At 38.0% G+C, this 22202-nt stretch overlaps 1 protein-coding gene across 1 annotated transcript in view; it reads right to left on the bottom strand.

Moving 5' to 3' along the window:
• The window catches only part of LOC117336353 (multidrug resistance-associated protein 1-like), a 76822-nt gene that overhangs the window by 10528 nt on the left and 44092 nt on the right, over positions 1-22202 (bottom strand). Inside the window, exons 24-26 of the mRNA XM_033896858.1 lie at positions 6101-6411; positions 2106-2305; positions 1512-1638 (exon numbers count right to left, since the gene is read on the bottom strand). Coding sequence (XP_033752749.1) covers positions 1512-1638; positions 2106-2305; positions 6101-6411 — 638 coding nt within the window. The remainder of the gene's footprint in view (positions 1-1511; positions 1639-2105; positions 2306-6100; positions 6412-22202) is intronic.

The raw sequence follows: 22202 nt of genomic DNA, 5'->3' as shown, positions 1-22202 counted from the left end.
ACACCTACCATCGGTCACACCTATAATCAGTCACACCTGTCATCAGTCACACCTACCATCGGTCACACCTACCATCGGTCACACCTACCATCGGTCACACCTATCATCGGTCACATTTATCATCAGTCACACCTATCATCAGTCACACCTATCACCAGTCACACCTGTCATCAGTCATACCTGTCATCGGTCACACCTACCATCGGTCACACCTATCATCGGTCACACCTGTCTTCAGTCACACCTATCATCGGTCACACCTGTCTTCAGTCACACCTACCATCAGTCACACCTACCATCAGTCACACCTTGTACCATCAGTCACACCTACCATCAGTCACACCTACCATCGGTCACATCTACCATCGGTCACACCTACCATCGGTCACATTTATCATCAGTCACACCTATCATCAGTCACACCTGTCATCAGTCACACCTGTCATCAGTCACACCTGTCATCAGTCACACCTACCATCGGTCACACCTATAATCAGTCACACCTGTCATCAGTCACACCTACCATCAGTCACACCTACCATCGGTCACACCTACCATCGGTCACACCTACCATCAGTCACACCTATCATTAGTCACACCTATCACCAGTCACACCTGTCATCAGTCATACCTGTCATCAGTCACACCTACCATCGGTCACACCTATCATCAGTCACACCTGTCATCAGTCACACCTACCATCAGTCACACATGTCATAAGTCAAAACTGTCATCAGTCACACCTACCATCAGTCACACCTGTCATAAGTCAAAACTGTCATCAGTCACACCTACCATCAGTCACACCTACCATCGGTCACACCTACCATCGGTGACACCTACCATCAGTCACACCAATCATCAGTCACACCTTTCATCGGTCACACCTATCATCAGTCACACATATCACCAGTCACACCTTTCATCGGTCACACCTATCATCAGTCACACCTACCATCAGTCACACCTACCATCGGTCACACCTACCATCAGTCACACCTACCATCAGTCACACCTACCATCAGTCACAACTGTCATCGGTCACACCTACCATCGGTCACACCTACCATCAGTCACACCTACCATCGGTCACACCTACCATCGGTCACACCTGTCATCGGTCACACCTACCATCGGTCACACCTACCATCGGTCACACCTACCGTCAGTCACACCTACCGTCAGTCACACCTACCATCAGTCACAACTGTCATCAGTCACATCTACCATCAGTCACACCTACCATCAGTCACACCTGTCATCGGTCACACCTACCATTGGTCACACCTACCATCGGTCACACCTACCATCAGTCACACCTACCATCAGTCACACCTGTCATCAGTCACACCGATCATCAGTCACACCTATCATCTGTCACACCTGTCATCAGTCACACCTACCATAAGTCACACCTACAATAGGTCAAACCTACCATCAGTCACACCTACCATAAGTCACACCTACCACCAGTCACACCTGAAACCTGTCTCTGACAAGGCTCGACTTACATTTAAGGCGTATGTAATGGACAGTCCAACAAGGCCAGCTGACAGTTCATTACGTCCAATGACGGCGAACAAGGCAGCAAAGAATACGATGCTATTAGCCACAAACTCCAGACGGATAGCCAGCCACCTGTGGAAAAACAAATGTCCATGTCATAATTATGTTACCGATAATCAAATGATAATGGTACACCATTTGCATGCTTGAATGTGATAACTGCAGGGTTTGTGTAAATGCCATGTTTATATGAACATAAAATATCTATCAAGACATTTGCATTCAAAGAAATAAATAAAAGATTGAATGTGATTAACTAATAATTAATCCAATTTGCCAACTATTTTCACTTTAATTAGATCTAATTCTAAGCATGTAGATACATAATACAGGATTATATTTTACCTAAGGTGGATAATTTCACATCATTTATACTTGAAAGTCAGAAAATACTTCTGTTGTCATCAACTCTAGCCAATACTGGAAAAGTTGCTGAACTTTCTGCTTTGTTAATTTTTGTGTTTCGAGACAGTAATATATATATACATGTATATTTTTTAGTTTCGTATTTTCCACCTGTCATTCAGAAAGTTTCTCACCTGTTAGCTACTATACTAGGAAAGTAACATATATTATTTTCATCAACTTTGCTCTCTGAATCGGTGATGAAGCGATCCTGTTGTCTGTAAGCACGAATTGTTGTCACCCCAGTTACTGTCTCCCCAAAGTGGGAGTAGATTGGTGACCGACTCACGGATTCCAGTCTCTTAAGCTGACGAGATGTCGACACATAAAACCTCTGCAAAGAAAAGTCAGACAGTCAGTGGATTATCAATATCAATTCACTAATTTAACATCACAATAAAATAATAAAATTCATCAGTTTACTACAGATTTCACAGGAAAATATTACGTTAATTTTGCAGCTCTTTAATCTGTTATATTGATACTGTTAAAGAAAGATTTTTTCTGTTTTAATTTTGAAAATTATTTGAAAAATGAAGCATTTAAAAATGTATCTCACATAATTAACACAGTTATAAAGTTAAACATATTCATAAACAGAGTATTGCTACAAGAAATTATGAATATCTAAAAACTTAAATCGTTCAGAAATATCAAGACAATCATATAATAACATAAAATAAGAACTGAATTAAAGCACTTTAATAAAGCATTTTGTGGTTAGTAAATAATGAAATAAGCAGAGGTTAGGTGACATAAAGCATGCTATATTGTGAAAGGTTTGTGCAGGAAGTGCTATATGCATGCAACAAGTCAGGCATACAAATTCACTGTCTATATTTCAGCAGGTAAAGCCGGGTATACAAAATTCTATGTCTATTTCTACAGGAATATAGCCAGGAGTATACAAAGTAACATCTATATTTCTGCAGGTAAAAGTCAGGTATATAAATCACTATCTACCTTTGTACAGGTATTCAACTTCACTGTCTTTATTTGTACAGGTAAGAAAATCCAGGCATTTAACTTTTAAGTGTACAAAGGTAAAAAATCCAGGTGTTCAACTTCACTGTCTATATTTGTACAGGTATACAACAGGTATACAACAGGTATCCAACTTCACTGTCGTCATTTGTACAGGTAAACAGGTATATGTTTTAAGTGTAATTGAACACATACAAAGAAATGATGTTTTACTTTTACTTCTATGGAGTGGCAGCTCTACAGACACAATGATTCAAGGGAAATAACTTTAAGCACAATACCTATAGCCCAGAATGTTACACAAGGAAGAAGAGGTAATCAAACAACCTGTGATCAGTGAACTTATAATACCACATGGAATAGAGAGATATCAGTTATGAATTGCATCATTATAAATAATTATGTAGAATAAAAGGCTCAAAAAGCGAATAAGAGCAGATAGGTCAACTCAGGATGCAGCAGTCCCCTGTCAGAGGAGTGAACTCAGGACGCAGCAGTCCTCTGTCAGAGGAGTGAACTCAGGACACTAGAGTCATCTGTCAGAGGAGTGAACTCAGGACAATGCAGTCATCTGTCAGAGGAGTGAACTCAGGACAATGCAGTCATCTGTCAGAGGAGTGAACTCAGGATACTACAGTCCTCTGTCAGAGGAGTGAACTCAGGACACTAGAGTCATCTGTCAGAGGAGTGAACTAAGGATACTACAGTCATCTGTCAGAGGAGTGAATTAAGGATACTACAGTCATCTGTCAGAGGAGTGAAGTAAGGATACTACAGTCCTTTGTCAGAGAAGTGAACTCAGAATACTAGTCATCTGTCAGAGGAGTGAACTCAGGAGACTAGAGTCATCTGTCAGAGGAGTGAACTCAGGATACTACAGTCCTCTGTCAGAGGAGTGAACTCAGGACACTACAGTCATCTGTCAGAGGAGTGAACTCAGGATACTACAGTCCTCTGTCAGAGGAGTGAACTCAGGACACTACAGTCATCTGTCAGAGGAGTGAACTCTGTCAGATGAATGAACTCAGGACACTACAGTCATCTGTCAGAGGAGTGAACTGTGTCAGATGAGTGAACTCAGGACACTACAGTCCTCTGTCAGAGGAGTGAACTAAGGATACTACAGTCATCTGTCAGAGGAGTGAACTCAGGATACAAGATCTAGAGTCATCTGTCATATAAGTGAACTAAGGACACTACAGTCATCTGTCAGAGGAGTGAACTCTTGTCAGATGAGTGAACTCAGGACACTAGTCCTCTGTCAGAAGGATGAGGGAACGTTTACAGAGAGTGAAATTCAAACAATGTCATATAAATATTAACACATGGTATCGTTTTGAAGAATACCTCAGATCAGCCAATTTTTCTTTTTTTAGCCTTTTTTCCCCCCCTCAATTTTTAGTGAATGCTGCATATATTGCGCTTTTAAAAGTGAATCCAAATGAAAAACTTTTCACATTATTGGTTATCAGTGTGATACCAATATAATAGCTTACACTTCTGTCAGCCAACAACTGGACAAGAAATGCTGCCACTACTTTCTAGACTACTTAGCCACAATATACTCCAAACTGACCATCACAGGTAAACAAAGACTAACACAGGGATGATTTACACTGACCAACACATGGGGACAACAAATACTACTGATTTCCGACCAGTCAATGACAATTTAACCAAGGAATTTGCTATTTTCAAAATAAACAGAAATTTCTTTTCGAAGATCATTTAAGAAAAAGATAATGAAAAATGTGCCAGTGATTCGAGTGAAAGAATTTTTTTAAAAGGACCAGATATTAGCATCTATCAAACAAAGCGAGAGTTCAGATACATAAAAATAGAGCCAAAAATCCATTAAATTGTATCACACAGCTGTTCCGCTTTTCTAGGACTCGTCAGTGATTTTAGGGATACCATACAGCTGTTCTGTTTTTCCAAGAAGCGTCAGAAATGCTACAGGCCTAAACACATTGCTGTGTCATTGAGTTATATACTTAATAGATCATCAAGTTCAAGAATTGTTTTTTAATTAGTTACTGGTTAACCAGCATCATGCATGAATTCAAGAAGTCTAAAACATCGGAGAACTTGACAAGGTATACTGTTTCAGCTTCAGGAAAATCCTGTCCTCTGGAAATATCAGACACAGAGTTGATAGTAATTGTAGATTTATAATGGGCATCACTGGCTGACCAGGGCATCACTGACTGACCAGGGCATCACTGACTGACCAGGACATCACTGACTGACCAGGACATCACTGACTGACCAGGACATCACTGACTGACCAGGACATCACTGACTGACCAGGACATCACTGACTGACCAGGACACCACTGGCTCACCAGGGCACCACTGACTTACCAGGGCATCACTGGCTGACCAGGACACCACTGGCTGACCAGGAAATCACTGACTGACCAGGACATCACTGACTGACCAGGACATCCCTGACTGACCAGGACATCACTGGCTGACCAGGACATCACTGGCTGACCAGGGCATCACTGACTGACCAGGACATCACTGACTGAACAGGGCATCACTGACTTACCAGGGCATCACTGGATGACCAGGGTATCGGTGGCTGACCACACATTACAAGAACTCTGTTAAATGATGGATATTATATGTCACTGAAATGAATTATAGTAGAAGATAATGAACATCATGGATATGATCTGCCAAACACATGCTATATCAAACAGATATATGGATGTTATGGAGAATTATATATACATATGTATATAGAACATTAATGAAATACTGCTAGGCTTAGCCTTGTCAGGCTTCATTATATGAACTCACACAATTTGGCAAATTAATTTATTTTCTTAATGAATTGCTCTTCTTTTTTAATTTTTTAATCAATCTAATGATGTTATCCTAATTAAAACCACACAGACGGGAGGAGTGGTCCACAAACACATTCTGTACAAAAGTACAAAAATCATGAAAACCTGTGATTTGACAATAACTGGTGATATCAATGACTGGGGCTCTATAATAAGCTAGTACGTGGCATTGCTATTAGATAAAGAGTTCGAATGGCAGCAACAGGTCGGAAGCCAGTAAAGCAGATTTAACCACATCACAAATCATGCAGACATAACTTAATTGAAATTAGCTGTCAGGGTCGCTGTACCTGGACAACAATGTAAACAACTCCTAGAGGTACCATGACAACCAAAAATATGGTGGTCCCCATGGAGATGATCACCATGGTACTGACAACTTGGAGAAAACACATCATGAAGACTTTGAATAGATCAGGGATGATAAGATCGATGGTGTCCACATCTTTGGAGAATCGGTTGATGATGCGCCCTAATGGGGTTGTGTCAAAAAAATTCATGGGTGACCTTATGACCCTGCTAAGGACCCTGGTATGGAGGAGAGTTGTTGCTTGGATGGAGCCTGTGGCCAACAACAGTGAACCCGACACAATAAATATTCCTGAAGGAAACACAAGACAAAGATCTCAATGTTAAACTGATGAAGACAAACGATCATTAAAAATGCTCAGGAGTCCTCTAGGGACAATGTATTTGGTCTTCAAATTCTGAAATATTCAAGCCTGAAATTAATGATGTACATGAACTGTAATCAAAAATAACCTGTAACATTTCTATGGCTACAAACCATCGGCCAAAGTATGTGTAACCATAGCAACAATCAAGATCAAGCAAAAGCATACTAACATTCAGATAATCATTAAGGTTAGCATGGTAACAACTACCGTGTTTTAGAACTTCTTACTGTCACTGTGATAATACCCTTTAAGAGAAATAGCAGAAAACAACATCTTAAACACCATAGTCTTGTACTATTCCATGACAACTAGCTGATGGGTAGTATGATATTGATGATGTCACCTCTGACCCAAGGTCAACTCTAACCAACTGGACATTGAGGCCAGGACAGCCACACATAGATGAGTAAATTCAAATATAACAGCTACATTCAAATATAGTACTACAGATGTTTCAACTATAGCAATATATTTACATTCCTAATGTGGTTTGCTGATATGAACATACCAAGTGAAAACAACAAACATATGACCATGAATACACTATGAAAACCGTATGAAAACATTGTCTCTCATGCAAATCACCTGATTAATCGGGTCATATTAATACACCATCGACAGTAAGATAGGAAGAGTAGCTTCCCTTGGATCGATAACGTTGGTACGAAAATAAATATGATTTGAATTGAATGATTGTATTTAATATTATTTTTACTTTAATACTTCTTTCTTTTTGTTTTATACAAAATTAAACAAAAAAGACCGGAAAATGCGGAACGACATTAAAACAATGGCGTAGTGCATAGGCGGGATCTCCCGGCTGTTCTAATAATTTGACAAATTTTTCTTTTTAATAAAATTTCTCGTTTTCTCGATGTAAATTTTTTAAATCAAGGTTATGTAAATATATGAATTAAATGGATTTTTTTAATTTTCATTGCGGCTATGAATACCAGTAGCTAGCTACATATCCTCCGAGGCGCGCTACCGCGCGCCACAGGATATGTATAGCTAGCTACTGGTATTCATAGCCTCAATGAAAATTAAAAAAATCTATTCAATCCATATATGACAACAACATAAAAGGATTACAGCAACATTCAAATATAGTACTACAGATGTTTCATTACTATAGCAATGACAACAATATAAAAGAGTTAGGCAACATTCAAATATAGTACTTTGAATGTTTCAACTACAGCAATATGACAACAATATAAAAGAGATTACAAGTCTGTTAGACAAGATAGCAAGAACAAAATTTGGTTATCACACATTAAGCCATGCTATACTGTAACAACATGAAATATTTGCTTGTGTATAAACTTTCGTTGTTTTTATAGGTGCTACTGAACCGCATATAAAATTACTCTAAACAACAAGTATTGTGTATCGTTACATCATTGTTGCATAGGCTGACAATGAAAGTGAGTACCTACAAAATAATTCTGAAACCTCTAAAACCATGAAAGAAAGTACACACAGATATTTCATGTTATACAGTACACACATACATGAGATAGATCCTGTTACGAAGTTGGTGTATCCCCAGTTTTGAAGTACTTAAGTCATTGGTGTATCCCCAGTTTCGAAGTACTTTAGTCATTGGTGTATCCCCAGTTTCGAAGTATTTTAGTCATTGGTGTTTTTCCAGTTTATCATTGGTGTATCCCCAGTTTATCATTGGTGTATCCCCAGTTTTGAAGTACTTTAGTCATTGATGTTTCCCCAGTTTTTAAGTACTTTAGTCATTGGTGTTTTTTCCAGTTTTGAAGTACTTAAGTCATTTATGACTAACGTTACAGACAAAATTGTTCACCCAGGACTGCAGCCTGACAATGAGCACAAGTTAAGAGAGACACTGGAATATACTTACACCATATCAATGACTGAGTTATCATAATCTGTAGGTTAGCTTATAAAATGTCCTTGGTGATATAATACATTAATGGCACTTTGTTTCCTTTGGTAATGATTTATGGAGCAATGGTAACCAATATCGTCCAAGGTCTCTGTTTTATTACAACCAGAGCCCAGTATGCTAATGGTATGATCCCATATCACTAAAACAGCATCTTAATCTATAATATTCACCACTAGGTCATAAATACAGAATCTTGTTAAAACATCATATTGCACGTGCACACTCGCGCAATCTGAATGCGTCTGACAAAATGTGATTGGCTGAAATTACAGAACTGACACACTCGTACTTGTGCAATTTATCGCTGTTGCAGAGTGCAATTCAATGTTACAAGGAACAACATGTGATCGGATGTAGACCAATCGGTTTCTGACACAAAACTGAAATTTGCAATAATTCCTTCTAGGCCTTAAAGGCATTTCAGATGAAGTTAGATTTAGGGTAGGAAAGGTATACAATGTATTTCCTACAACTTCCTCACAGCAATGTAATGATACCCAAGTAACAAACGCAACAGTAATGACGACAAATCCTTCAGGCTTGTGATACCTAAGTAAAACTCAAAATAGTGTACCAATGAAAAATTGGACTTGTTTTATACACTACTATGAAGGCAGAAGAGAAAGCTTGTGAACACAGGACAGTTTTAACACAAAGGAAGCGAGGGAGGTGAGTGGCTTTTTTTGAAGATATCTACCTGACAAAAGAAGTACATTAAGCCAAGAAAAGGCAATGTGACTGCAAATATAGGACTTGTATAGAGAATGATCCCAAATGAGGCCACCATCTGGAGGATCGAGTTGATCATGGAGCGGACAGTGAATGGTACAACAAAGTCAATTTCTGCTATATCCTCAGAGTACCGATTCATGATACGACCCATAGGGTTCAGTTCATAGAAGAGAAGCGGAACCCTGATCAGGCCTTGGAGCAAGGCTTGGTAAAGTCTTCTGGATGCCATGACACCCCCAGCAGCCATCACAAAGGCTGAGGCCGAGACCAGCAGTCCTGTGGAGGAAAAAAAGAAGCCCTTCAGTGGGGGAGTGACTTCAGAACAAATTAGAACTACGTAACAATCCAGAAAAATCTTTAAACATCGAAAGCTTTCATCCTCCAAAGTTATTCAAGCTAAATCTGAATTCTGACCAGAAACAAATTGGTCTAAACGAGTGCAGCACATTGAAGAACAATGATGAAATAAAGCCATATGATATTTTTTTTATTGCATGCCTAAAATAGGCAAATGAGCACTGATTATGAAATGTGTCATTAAGTAACATATAATTCTTGCTCCCTATTAGTACATCCCTCTTGCCCCTTAAGCTTGTTAAGTACATTCCCCTTGTCCCCTGTAAAGTATGTTACCCTTGCCCCTGATAAGTATGTTACCCTTGCCCCTGATAAGTATGTTACCCTTGCCCCTGATAAGTATGTTACCCTTGCCCCTGATAAGTACATTACCCTTGCCCCCAGTGACATTACCCTTGCCCCCTGATAAGTACGTTACCCTTGCCCCCTGTTAAGTACATTACCCTTGCCCCCTGTTAAGTACATTAATCTTGTCCCCTGTTAAGTACATTAATCTTGTCCCCTGTTAAGTACATTAATCTTGCCCCCTGTTAAGTACATCACTATTGCCCCCTGTTATAGCTACATTATTCTTATGCCCTGTTAATTGACTTTAAAAGAGTAAGTTCTTTAATGTAAATTAAGACTTTAATGAATTTCAAATATGAATTATAAATTCCAGCAGAGCCTTCTTCAGGACATCTGTCTGTATTTGTACCACATATTTAGATCGCAAAGTTATTGTTTGAATGTAGGATGAATATATTACTTCTGTGTGACAGAATTCAATGACTTGATTTCAAACATGCAGCTTCATAGCATTATAACCAGCCTAAAACCTTTATCCAAGCTTTACTGACCCACTCTGGTGTTTTACTGGAACGATACAGATACACAGAAACCCAGGAGAAAATCATTTTGATGGTGATAGACATGATCCACTGGGATGTGGCCAGGAACAGAGGGGAAGTCAAACAGCTTCCATAGGGAACACAGAGTGGGGGTCAAACAGCTTCCATAGGGAACACAGAGGGGGGGTCAAACAGCTTCCATAGGGAACACAGAGGGGGAGTCAAACAGCTTCCATAGGGAACACAGAGGGGGAGTCAAACAGCTTCCATAGGGAACACAGAGGGGGAGTCAAACAGCTTCCATAGGGAACACAGAGGGGGAGTCAAACAGCTTCCATAGGGAACACAGAGGGGGAGTCAAACAGCTTCCATAGGGAACACAGAGGGGGAGTCAAACAGCTTTCATAGGGAACACAGAGGGGGAGTCAAACAGCTTTCATAGGGAACACAGAGGGGGAGTCAAACAGCTTCCATAGGGAACACAGAGGGGGAGTCAAACAGCTTCCATAGGGAACACAGACGGGTAATCGAACCGCTGCCATAGGGAACACTAAGTTTTTCTGCTGTAATCAAAGCTGCTGTTTCAATATCCTTCCAAAACCAATAACGAATACAACCAGATGGTGTTCTGTCAATGAAAAAACAGGCAAGTGCAATATTGCAGAGAAAGTCTTCCTGTGGAACTCTGCCTGCACAAGGTACATCAAGGGATCAAATAGGCTGTTAGCCTGTAATATCAAGTACAACACCAATCCAATAAAACGTACATACCAAACAGGCTACCATGGTAACAGAACACCATGTTTCCATAGTGATTAAACAAGGTTGTTCCAGTGACAAAAGCACTATGTTACCATGGTGATTCCATGAAACAGATGAAATGTAGTCAGAACAATTTTGTCTTGACTAAAATCAAAGTACTGGAAGTACTGAAAACGATCATTATTTTTTAATATCCAATAACAATGTGATAAAGGATAACAACCGGATAGACTGTATCTTCACCGAATAATTCAGCTAACAGGAAAAGAAAATTTAAAGCTTCGTTTTCAACTTTAAACCGGAACACATAGATTACATGATAGGACAACACAGGCCGTATTTATTGTCCCTTTCCAATACGTGTTGTAAGACTCAAGAACTGTAACACATCTCACAGTTAAAAGTATTATATTATCACGCACATTTGTGAAGCATTCCATATAGTTTTTACATACCGTATTTGACCTAATAAGGGCGCAGGGTGCGGGTAATTGACAGTGGGGGCGCCCTTATTAAGATTAGTCATTCTGAAGTTTTATGAAACAGACTATACCTTATAGCAGAATACCCAAAGTTATGGAAAAGGTAAAATATTAAGTCATAAAAATATTCCAGATGAAGATATCTATTCATTATCATATATTAAGCTTAAACATCTCTTGAATACTCTTGTAAACTTGTAAACCATGCCAGCTAATCTTTAGACCAGAGAACGTGTGTTCCACCATTTATGGTCAGATGGAACTCTTTTGTGTTCTATTTATAGAAACAGGTGATTTCCCAGATCATATCAGACATCGTTTTCTTTGACCTAATAATTGATTTACAATGTCTTTTACTAGCTTTCTGTTCTGAACAAAAGTTATTTATCAACAAGAATGAAGTCTTTACTTTATCTTCAAATAAAGATGGTAAGTTATTATTTGTATGTGTGTTAAGTTTTGGGTGCTCTTTGCACCGACATGTCATCTGTAGCCTGTAGGAATACACAAAATGTGGCGAAAACATGTGTTCCAGTTACTTAATTTGCTGAAGAAAATTGAACACATAAAGTAGCAAAATATTTCACATGAATAATTACTTTTGAACACCATTTTGACACTCAGTCAAAGATTTATTTCCTTGAAAAAAGGTAGGGGCGCCCTTATTAGGGCAGGCGCCCTTATTAGGTCAAATACGGTACATGTTTATCAAAATTGGAATGATACAGAAGAGATAAGCAAGGCATAATTATCAATTTTATTTCACCTCTGACCATGGGAGATTCATGTAAAATGTCATATCTGATATATTGCAGCAGTTATCTGTTACTTCGTCAACCCCATTCCAAAGTCGTGCAAAAATCAGCCAATCAAATTGATTCTACGTTCGATTTTGCAGTTACCTCCCTTACATCAGTAAAAAAGTGTTTGATTTATTGGTCATTTTCGTCAAAGGAAAATGGTATTTGGAAATTGGTACCAACATTAACAGTATGACCAATCACCCTAACCACCAATGCCACCTATAATGTAAGCCTACAGTATATCTCCCATACACGTAGCCACCTATAATGTAAGCCTACAGTATATCTCCCATACACGTAGCCTAACTATGTAGCTCCTCATGCCAATCAGCATCCGCCATGTAATGTCACGAATGTCATTTTTAATATATTTCTTTCTCTTAATTACTAAAATACACACCTTGACTTTCTCTAAAATACTAAAATACACACCTTGATGTTAATAATGTAATATGATAGTAAATATATTTTAAACATTTAAATAGAGAACTTATATGTAGATCTATTTCTGAGTATGTGTTTCAAACAACTGAGGCTGGAGGGAAATTGTTAACATACGGTACTACTACACAAAAGGACAAAAATGTAAACATCTAACACTGCACATATGAATACAGACCTCAATTTTACGTCATTAAGCATGCATATTCATCATGGATACAAACTTTACAAGTGCATGCATGTGCAAAATGATCTTCTGAATATAGTTCATTAGTTTGAGTAAAATTATGGACTTCTGTGTAAATATATCGGTAAGTCTATGGTTTGAAAATAGGTTTTTCGAAAAAAATAATGCGGGATGCACAACTACATGTTATACTGATCATGTATACCAAGTTTAGTTAAAATCGTTTAAAAATGAGATGTAGAGATATTTTGTATGTCACCACAACCACAAATTTAATCTTCATAAAAGGATATTGCCCTTTTTACTAAAACTAAAATATGAGTTCTAAATCCAGCAAACTAGCTTGTCTACTGTGAGGTCAAATCACCACAATGCTTATTCTACTAATTATAAATGATAAAAAATAGTAAAAACATGGAGGTTAAGGTCACAAATAATTATGAAAAGATCAAGGTTAACCAATTACATAATGTATAGTTGTTGATATGATTCAGAAACTGAAATATATCCAGAATTCAACAACTTTAAAAATGCCAAATTCCAAAAATAAATGAATAAAAAAACAAAAATTTCTATATATATATATATTTTTTTTTTAATTGCCAGTGTTACCTTGGTATTGACCAATTGCATACTACATGTATGATGCTAAAATGCATTTCAATATATATGTATAATGTATGATGTATGATGTTTTTAAGGCCAATTTTCAAAGAGCATCATAATGTACACGATGCAATGTCACAATGATGAAAGTCTAGAGTATTGTTTTATACACAACGGTTAGCATATCAGAGCTAATGAAAACACACTATTGCAGCTCAAAAACAAACACAGCAGAGCATTTCTACTCTTACAACAAAACAACACAACTTTAATGTAAAATTTCTCATCGCCTGTTCGGCAATGACACAAAAGCTTAAACATAAAGAATGGCAAATGGTAGCACTTAGTTATTCAGATGTCAGATGAATGCAATCAGTGATGGTGTTATTGTTTCGGCCATCATCATTTGTTTACTTTATGTCATGGCGATATCTTCATCAGAACAACTTTCCGGACCACATACTACCATATAGACGTCCGAAGGCCTACAATACCTGTATGTGTAACCAACGCCAGTATCTTTACCATTTACTACCATATAGACGTCCGAAGGCCTACAATACCTGTATGTGTAACCAAAGCCAGCATCTTTACCATTTACTACCATATAGACGTCCGAAGGCCTACAATACCGGTATGTGTAACCAAAGCCAGTATCTTTACCATTTACTACCATATAGACGTCCGAAGGCCTACAATACCTGTATGTGTAACCAAAGCCAGCATCTTTACCATTTACTACCATATAGACGTCCGAAGGCCTACAATACCTGTATGTGTAACCAAAGCCAGTATCTTTACCATTTACTACCATACAGATGTCCGAAGGCCTACAATACCTATATGTGTAACCAACGCCAGTATCTTTACCATTTACTACCATATAGACGTCCGAAGGCCTACAATACCTGTATGTGTAACCAACGCCAGTATCTTTACCATTTACTACCATATAGACGTCCGAAGGCCTACAATACCTGTATGTGTAACCAAAGCCAGTATCTTTACCATTTACTACCATATAGACGTCTGAAGGCCTACAATACCTGTATGTGTAACCAAAGCCAGTATCTTTACCATTTACTACCATATAGACGTCCGAAGGCCTACAATACCTGTATGTGTAACCAAAGCCAGTATCTTTACCATTTACTACCATATAGACGTCCGAAGGCCTACAATACCTGTATGTGTAACCAACGCCAGTATCTTTACCATTTACTACCATATAGACGTCCGAAGGCCTACAATACCTGTATGTGTAACCAAAGCCAGTATCTTTACCATTTACTACCATATAGACGTCCGAAGGCCTACAATACCTGTATGTGTAACCAACGCCAGTATCTTTACCATTTACTACCATATAGACGTCCGAAGGCCTACAATACCTATATGTGTAACCAAAGCCAGTATCTTTACCATTTACTACCATATAGACGTCCGAAGGCCTACAATACCTGTATGTGTAACCAAAGCCAGTATTTTCAAAGGATATGGCTTCCAATAAACTCTCCAGGGACTAAATTGGACACATTTGATGGAGTGCACCCAGTTGAAATCCAGAATCATCTGACTACATTGGCAGAGTTAAAGCATGAAATTAACACTAGAATGATATTACAGGCAAGTTTAAAGGTTGACAATGTGAGCCTGACAATCTTTAGGTGACCAAACAACATTGCTTACTTCATTATATCGTACTAGTGAATTTTTGTTCTAATTCTTTATTTGTTTAATGAGGATCACAAACAGCCCTAGGGCTACGAGATGCTCTCCTCAACACAAAACAATACAGTATGTACAAGACGTAATCATAACACACGCTCTCTCACGCACACATACATTCCATAACATAAAGAAGATGAGGTGGAGAGGAAGGATGAGGATAGAGGGAAAGTGGTAAAGAAGAGAGTGAAGGTGTGGGGGGGGGGGGGGGGGGGGGTGTTATAAGATGAAATTAGAACCTTTCTGAATCAACAATATAATCAAATACAAAGTCAAAAATGTTTTGAATTTTTCACAAGGCAATGACATTCAAAATATTTAAAAAGACGGCTAATCATATTCGAAAATTCATTGTGGGAAATATTTGTAAATACTTACTTAAATGGATTAAACACAGATGAAATTTAGATATATTTTTTGGTTACAATGAATTAATGGATTTTGGCATTTTTAAAGTGTTGTACTATAAGCTTTTATGAATTAATTTTCCTGCGAAATTTTCTAAGAGCCAATAAATACAGAATACTTTCGGTGACACAACAACTATACATATAGACCAGATACAATGGCAATTGGATGCAAATTTATGTGTAGAAGGATGCGGAAAGCTGCGACAATAAAATTAGGTAATATTTTATGTTTTAAATGTAAGTTTTGTAAAACAATGATAACCTGAACAATGATGATATATATTATCAATGGCGGAATGATGGTCAGGACCACCGGAGTACTGATACCCACGACGACAGGAATGGACAACACTTTCAGTACACATTGGATCCATGTGCGAAATTTTTCAATAATCGTCCTATCTACCACATCTATATCTTTCCCAAAGCGGTTGAGCAAGCGACCTGATGGTGTCTTTTCAAAGAACAACATTGGAGCTGAGAAGACGTTTCTCAGCAAGCTTTTGTGGACCGTTCTGCCAGCACGTATTCCAGCGTAATTCAATAAACTGGTTTGTAAGTAAACCAACACCCCTGAAATATGGAATTAAAACATACGGTGGATTATATAATAACCGGCAATTAATGCCGAGTACGTTAACGATGATTTTAATGTTGAGTCATCTGTGCGTGTCCTGCTAGTCGTACCCACCATCCACGACTAAGAAACTCCCGCCAATGACAGGTACACAATTAAGGTATCCACAATATCCTACAATGGTTCTCTGAACAGATACCCTACAGGCCGACAGAAATATACTTCAGACATGCATACCATGTAAGTACAACAAATTATAAATGTTTGATTAGTTTAGGTTACAAAAATCTAGCTTTGTACAAAGTGAAAATTTCAGTACTGAGAGTGAGGTTTTTTCCTGCCATCCTACTAGTAGGGTGGTATCAACAAGACCACAGACGGTCACCTGCACTATTATATACACCACAGCCAAGGGAAAGATAACAGTTTGAAACTCCAGCGTTAGAAACTTTGGTGCGCTGTGTCACTAGAATGCAGGATTTTGTATTTACCTGCTTAAATTTTTCCAGGGGGAGCCCCCCCCCCCCCCCCCCTCCCGGACCCCCGTTATTTGGCAGCCCCCCCAAATCAGCTTCAGGCAAGCCGACATATATACAGTCGAATCTGTATTAAGTGACCACTCAAAGGAAGTTGGAAAAAAGTCTCTTAAAGGAGAGTGGTCTCTTAATAGAGATTGTATGTTAGTTAAATAAATGTTCCTAAGCTTTTAATTGGCAAGAATGATTAATAATGTACATAGGAAAAATAAACCATCCATTTGAACAAAACAATTATTTTTCCCCTTTTTTATTATTATCATTATAATAATTGTTTTGATTATATATATTTTTTGTAATTCTTTTGCAAAACAAAACACATCGGTTTAACATTAGAAATATATTTTATTGGTTCAATAGATTATTTTCCAAGGCCTGTATATATATTCTTTTTAATTTCTGAAATTTTGGTCTGGACATCTGCCTCGATTATTAGTTACGTTACTGCATTTTCTACTTGATAAACGGCGACTTTTCACTGGCAAATATCTGTTTTAATGTCTCAAAAATGATAACAAATCACAATTTAACTTACGCATTATTAATTATTATATATCTCATGCATTAAGTATGTTTATGAGTCCACCTGAAATGAAACACCTGAAAGTCATGAAAATTCTAGAATGTCTCTTCGCCTCCTCTAAATCTCCCGTCCTTATTCACGAAAAGTAAAACTACTTGGGTGTTATCAAGGAGAAAATTGTAATGGAAGGCATTTGGGAGACTTCTGGTGACTTATTGGAGAGTTATTGTTATCACGGGAATGAAACGTTGTGGTCGCTGGTCACGTATACGTAATAGAGTTAAAATACATAGTGAAAACGCTCGGGAGGAATTGAAATGGTCGCTTTTGAGAACAGAGAGTCACTTAATAGAGAGGGACAGATTTGACAGTACTCCTTATTTAGTTTGCTTTACTTAATTTGTGTAACGTCCTATTAACAGCCAGGGTCATTTAAGGACAAGTGCCAGGTTTTGGAGAAGCCAGCTCATCATGTAAATTCACAACAATATTAACAAGTCTTACACAAGGTACTAGTTTACATGCAATGTAACATTAAAATCAGGGATAGTCTAACTCTAGATTCCCGTGTGGAAAATATTGTGTACTTAATTAAGTGTATTAAAATTTTTTAAAACTTTACCTTCCATATTTTTTTTGAAATGACAATAAATTAACTGATTTTGGCATTTTTAAAGTCCTGCGGTGTAACTTTGCATACATTAATTTTGTGCAATATTTTCCAAGGGCCAACAGATATAGCAGACTTTCAGTGATAAACAAAAGTTATAGAGTATAGGCAGGAAAATGGTAACAACAAAGAGAAATGTGTAGAAGTGTGAGGATAGCTACCACAATGAAAACAAGTGTTAGATATTATGTTCTAAATGAAAATTTTGCGAAACAATAACCTGAATTAGGATGAAAAAGAATATCATTGGCGGAATGATGGTCAGGAACAGGGGAGTACTGAAACCCACGACGATGGGGATGGTCAACACTTTCAGTAAACATCCAATCCATGTGCGAAGATTCTCAACAATCGTCCTATCTACTGCATCTATATCTTTCCCAAAGCGGTTGAGTACGCGACCTGATGGTGTCGTTTCAAATAACACCATTGGTGACGAGAAGACATTTCTCAGCATGTTTTTATGTATGATTCTCCCAGCACGTATTCCACCGTAATACAAGAAACTGGCTTGTAAGTAAACAAACACCCCTGAAATATGGAATTAAAACATATGGTGGATTAAGGGTGACTAATGACAATAACAGTAACGGTAATGTTAATGTCAAGGCAACTCTGTGCGTGTTGCTGGATATTCGCTTTGTGTGGAAGTCGTACCCACAAATGGCACAATCCAAGACTAAGAAAGTCCTGCCAATGACATGATTACGGTATCCACACTATCAGATCATGGTTCATTGAACATATAATCTAAAGGCCGACAGTCAAACCTGTCTATAAAGACCACCCAAGGAGAGGCAGAAAAACAGTCACTATAGACAGGTTGCCTTTATAGACAGGTCAAATTTATCGCACCGACCAATTTACTTGAAACTGCCATAAATAACTTGTCATCGAACAGGGCATTCAGAAGACCGGTCAGAAGTCAAATAAATGGATAAACTTTATAAATCTGAAGGGTTTAATCTTTAATGATTTTTTGGACCCAAAGACAAAATATAACTCAAAATGGTCTTATGGATAATTTTTTTTTAATATTTTGTTCTGAAATAATGCTATATGTATCTATCAAATTATCTCCATTTCTTTCTTAAATAAAGAAAAGTAATACACAATAATTAATTAATTAATTATATTTGTGTTACTACTAATTATTTTGTGATATAGTGATATAAATCTTGTTGACAGATATGACCAGTGTTTGTTATTGAAGTGATGTATCCTAGTTGTAATCACAAAATTAACTGACCGTGTCAAATGAAGCCACCTATGCACAGTTGTAATGTAATACCGACACGCATGGTGACCCCGACTCCTCTCTCACTGAGCATCAGGCCAGGGCAGCTACAGTAATTATATGCTAACAGGTGGTAGGGGTCTTTAGAAAACAAATCAGCGACCGCCGTTCCAAAATCACCGGTCACATTAGACAGGTACTTGTAGTTGCTATACAAAGGGTCAATTATATAGTAAAATCTCAGGGGGGGGATCTTAAAACCGGTCGTTATAGACAGGCATTCGTTATATACAGGGGGTCGTTAGAGCAGGTTTGACTGTATACTCCAGACATGAATACCATATAAGTACAACAAATTATAAATGTTTGATTATATTAGGTTACAAAAATCTAGCTTTGTACAAAGTGAAAACTTCAGTACTGAGAGTGAGGTTGTTCTGGTGTCATCCTACTAGTAACGGGGTTCGGCCAGAATACAGAAGGTTACCTGTGCTAGTATATACACCACAGCCAGGGGAAAGACAACGATCAGAAACTCTGGCGTGCTGTATCCAATGATGGCAGGCACCGACAGTAGTATACAGGAGCAGTTGATAAAAACTTCCAGTGTTTTTTGAATGGCAGAATCAATCACATCTAACTCCTTACTAAATCTGTTCAACATCCGACCAATCGGGATGGTTTCAAAGAAAGCCATCAGTAAGCGTAAAACATTTCCAAGCAGATTTAGGTGTAAGATTTTTCCGGCTATGATATTTCCCCTGTACAGGGCTATATTGGCATACACAACAAACACACCTGTGAATCAAACATGGTGACATAAGCAAACAATACATCAAAATACCACTCAAACAAAATACTGCTTAAATTAATACCGCTAAAACTAAATACTGATTAAACAAAATACTGCTCAAACAAAATACTGCTCAAACGAAGACCAAATGTCGTCGACACAGCAGTCAAACCAAACTGTACAACATTCCAAAGCAACACAACTTGTGAAATAATCAAACAAAAACATGAAAATATTAATCAAGCAAGGCTGTCAGAGAAGAATATATTTTTTACTTCACCTGTACAATGAAATAGAGAATTCCGAGAGGGAGAAGTATGGTGAGAAATAGAGGGGTACTGTAGGCAATGATCACCGGGACCGACACCACACGCAGCAGACAGTGGAGCCAGCTCTCACAGATACGTGGGATCATGGTGTCTATCGTATCAATATCTTTGCTGAAACGATTCATGATGCGGCCCAGTGGCGTAGTATCAAAGAACTGTATTGGTGATGCCAACATATTAGCCAAGATCATCGCATGGAAGATACGGCCACAAATAACATTGCCTACGTATAACCCTATACTGCCGAAAACAACCATTACTCCTGGAACAGAAGAAATATTCCTATGAACAACAACTGCTCCCACTTTTCATACCATTCCTGTGACTGCTGATTAAGGTTATGTATAGAAAATGGTCATAATTTCCCCACATCTAGACAAATTTTGGTGTAAATAAGCAAACTGGTTATTGTTAAGCATAACATGTCCCCTACCCGCCCCCGCTAAAAATAGTAACAGTGATTTGGCCTTAACCCTAAAACTCTGAAATTCACTTATTTGAGATATTCGTGATATTATGGTTCGGGGGGGGGGGGGGATCCTTTATTTGGTCTTACGCATGTACATACAAGATGGACAGAGAGAAAACCTATAATCCCCCCGATTTTCTTTGTAGGTGACTAAAAATTACCAAAGGGCTGTAACTCTGTAAATAATGTAGACGACACCTTATTTCAGTATACTCTGACATACCCTTAGGTTATCACATACAGAATTTAGCAATTATCGGTGGGGGAATACAGCATATAAGATATATCTTTACCATACAAAGTGACAAAACAGACTGTTGAGCAACACATACCGTCCTTTCCATCAGTATCATCAAAGAAAGCCTGTTCTCTAGTAAACACACATTTCTATGTCCTTGAGCATTGATATCTGTGTCCATCTACTAAATCTGCTGTAACCAAGCCTATTACTGTAAATCTGACAGCATATTTGTCATTTCCAATCAATGTCTATCTATCAAAGTATCACCTATCAGACAAGGTAATCCTTATGTCAGTAAAACCAATTGTTTGACCTGCAAAGAGTGGAGAGTTAGTCCTGTAAAGAAAAGGGGAATTTTATCTACTCTCAAACCTGAAATGAAGTTAACCTGATACCTGTAAGAAATCAAGATGAAAGATATATATTAGTCCTACCTGTGTGATTGGTGACAGAATACCTGTGTGATTGGTGACAGAATACCTGTGTGATTGGTGACAGATAACCAAAATGTCAATGGTTTTACTGGGAAGTCAACAGCTATCATTAATAGGTTTTACAGAAAGGTTTAGTACATACTGACATGGGGGCAAAAGGCATCATAAAAACAGGCATTAAAGAAACAGGTATTAAGGGGACAGGGTATTAAGGGGACAGGGTATTAAGGGGACAGGTTATTAAGGGGACAGAGACAGATACAACAGAGACACTGCAGAGGCAGATATTACAGAGACAGGTATTGCTGAGACAGATATTACAGAGACAGGTATTACAGAGACAGATATTACAGAGACAGGTATACCAGAGACAGATATTACAGAGACACTGCAGAGGCAGATATTACAGAGACAGATATTACAGAGACAGATATTACAGAGACAAGTATTGCTGAGACAGATATTACAGAGACAGGTATTACAGAGACAGATATTACAGAGACAGGTATTACAGAGACAGGTATTACAGAGACAGATATACCAGAGACAGATATTACAGAGACAGGTATTGCTGAGACAGATATTACAGAGACAGGTATTACAGAGACAGATATTACAGAGACAGGTATTACAGAGACAGGTAT

This window comes from Pecten maximus, chromosome 1 (assembly GCF_902652985.1).
Source record: "Pecten maximus chromosome 1, xPecMax1.1, whole genome shotgun sequence".
Lineage (NCBI taxonomy): Eukaryota > Metazoa > Mollusca > Bivalvia > Pectinida > Pectinidae > Pecten > Pecten maximus.
The sequence above is the reverse complement of the archived record's forward strand: the minus strand, read 5'-3'. Positions and strand labels throughout refer to the sequence as shown.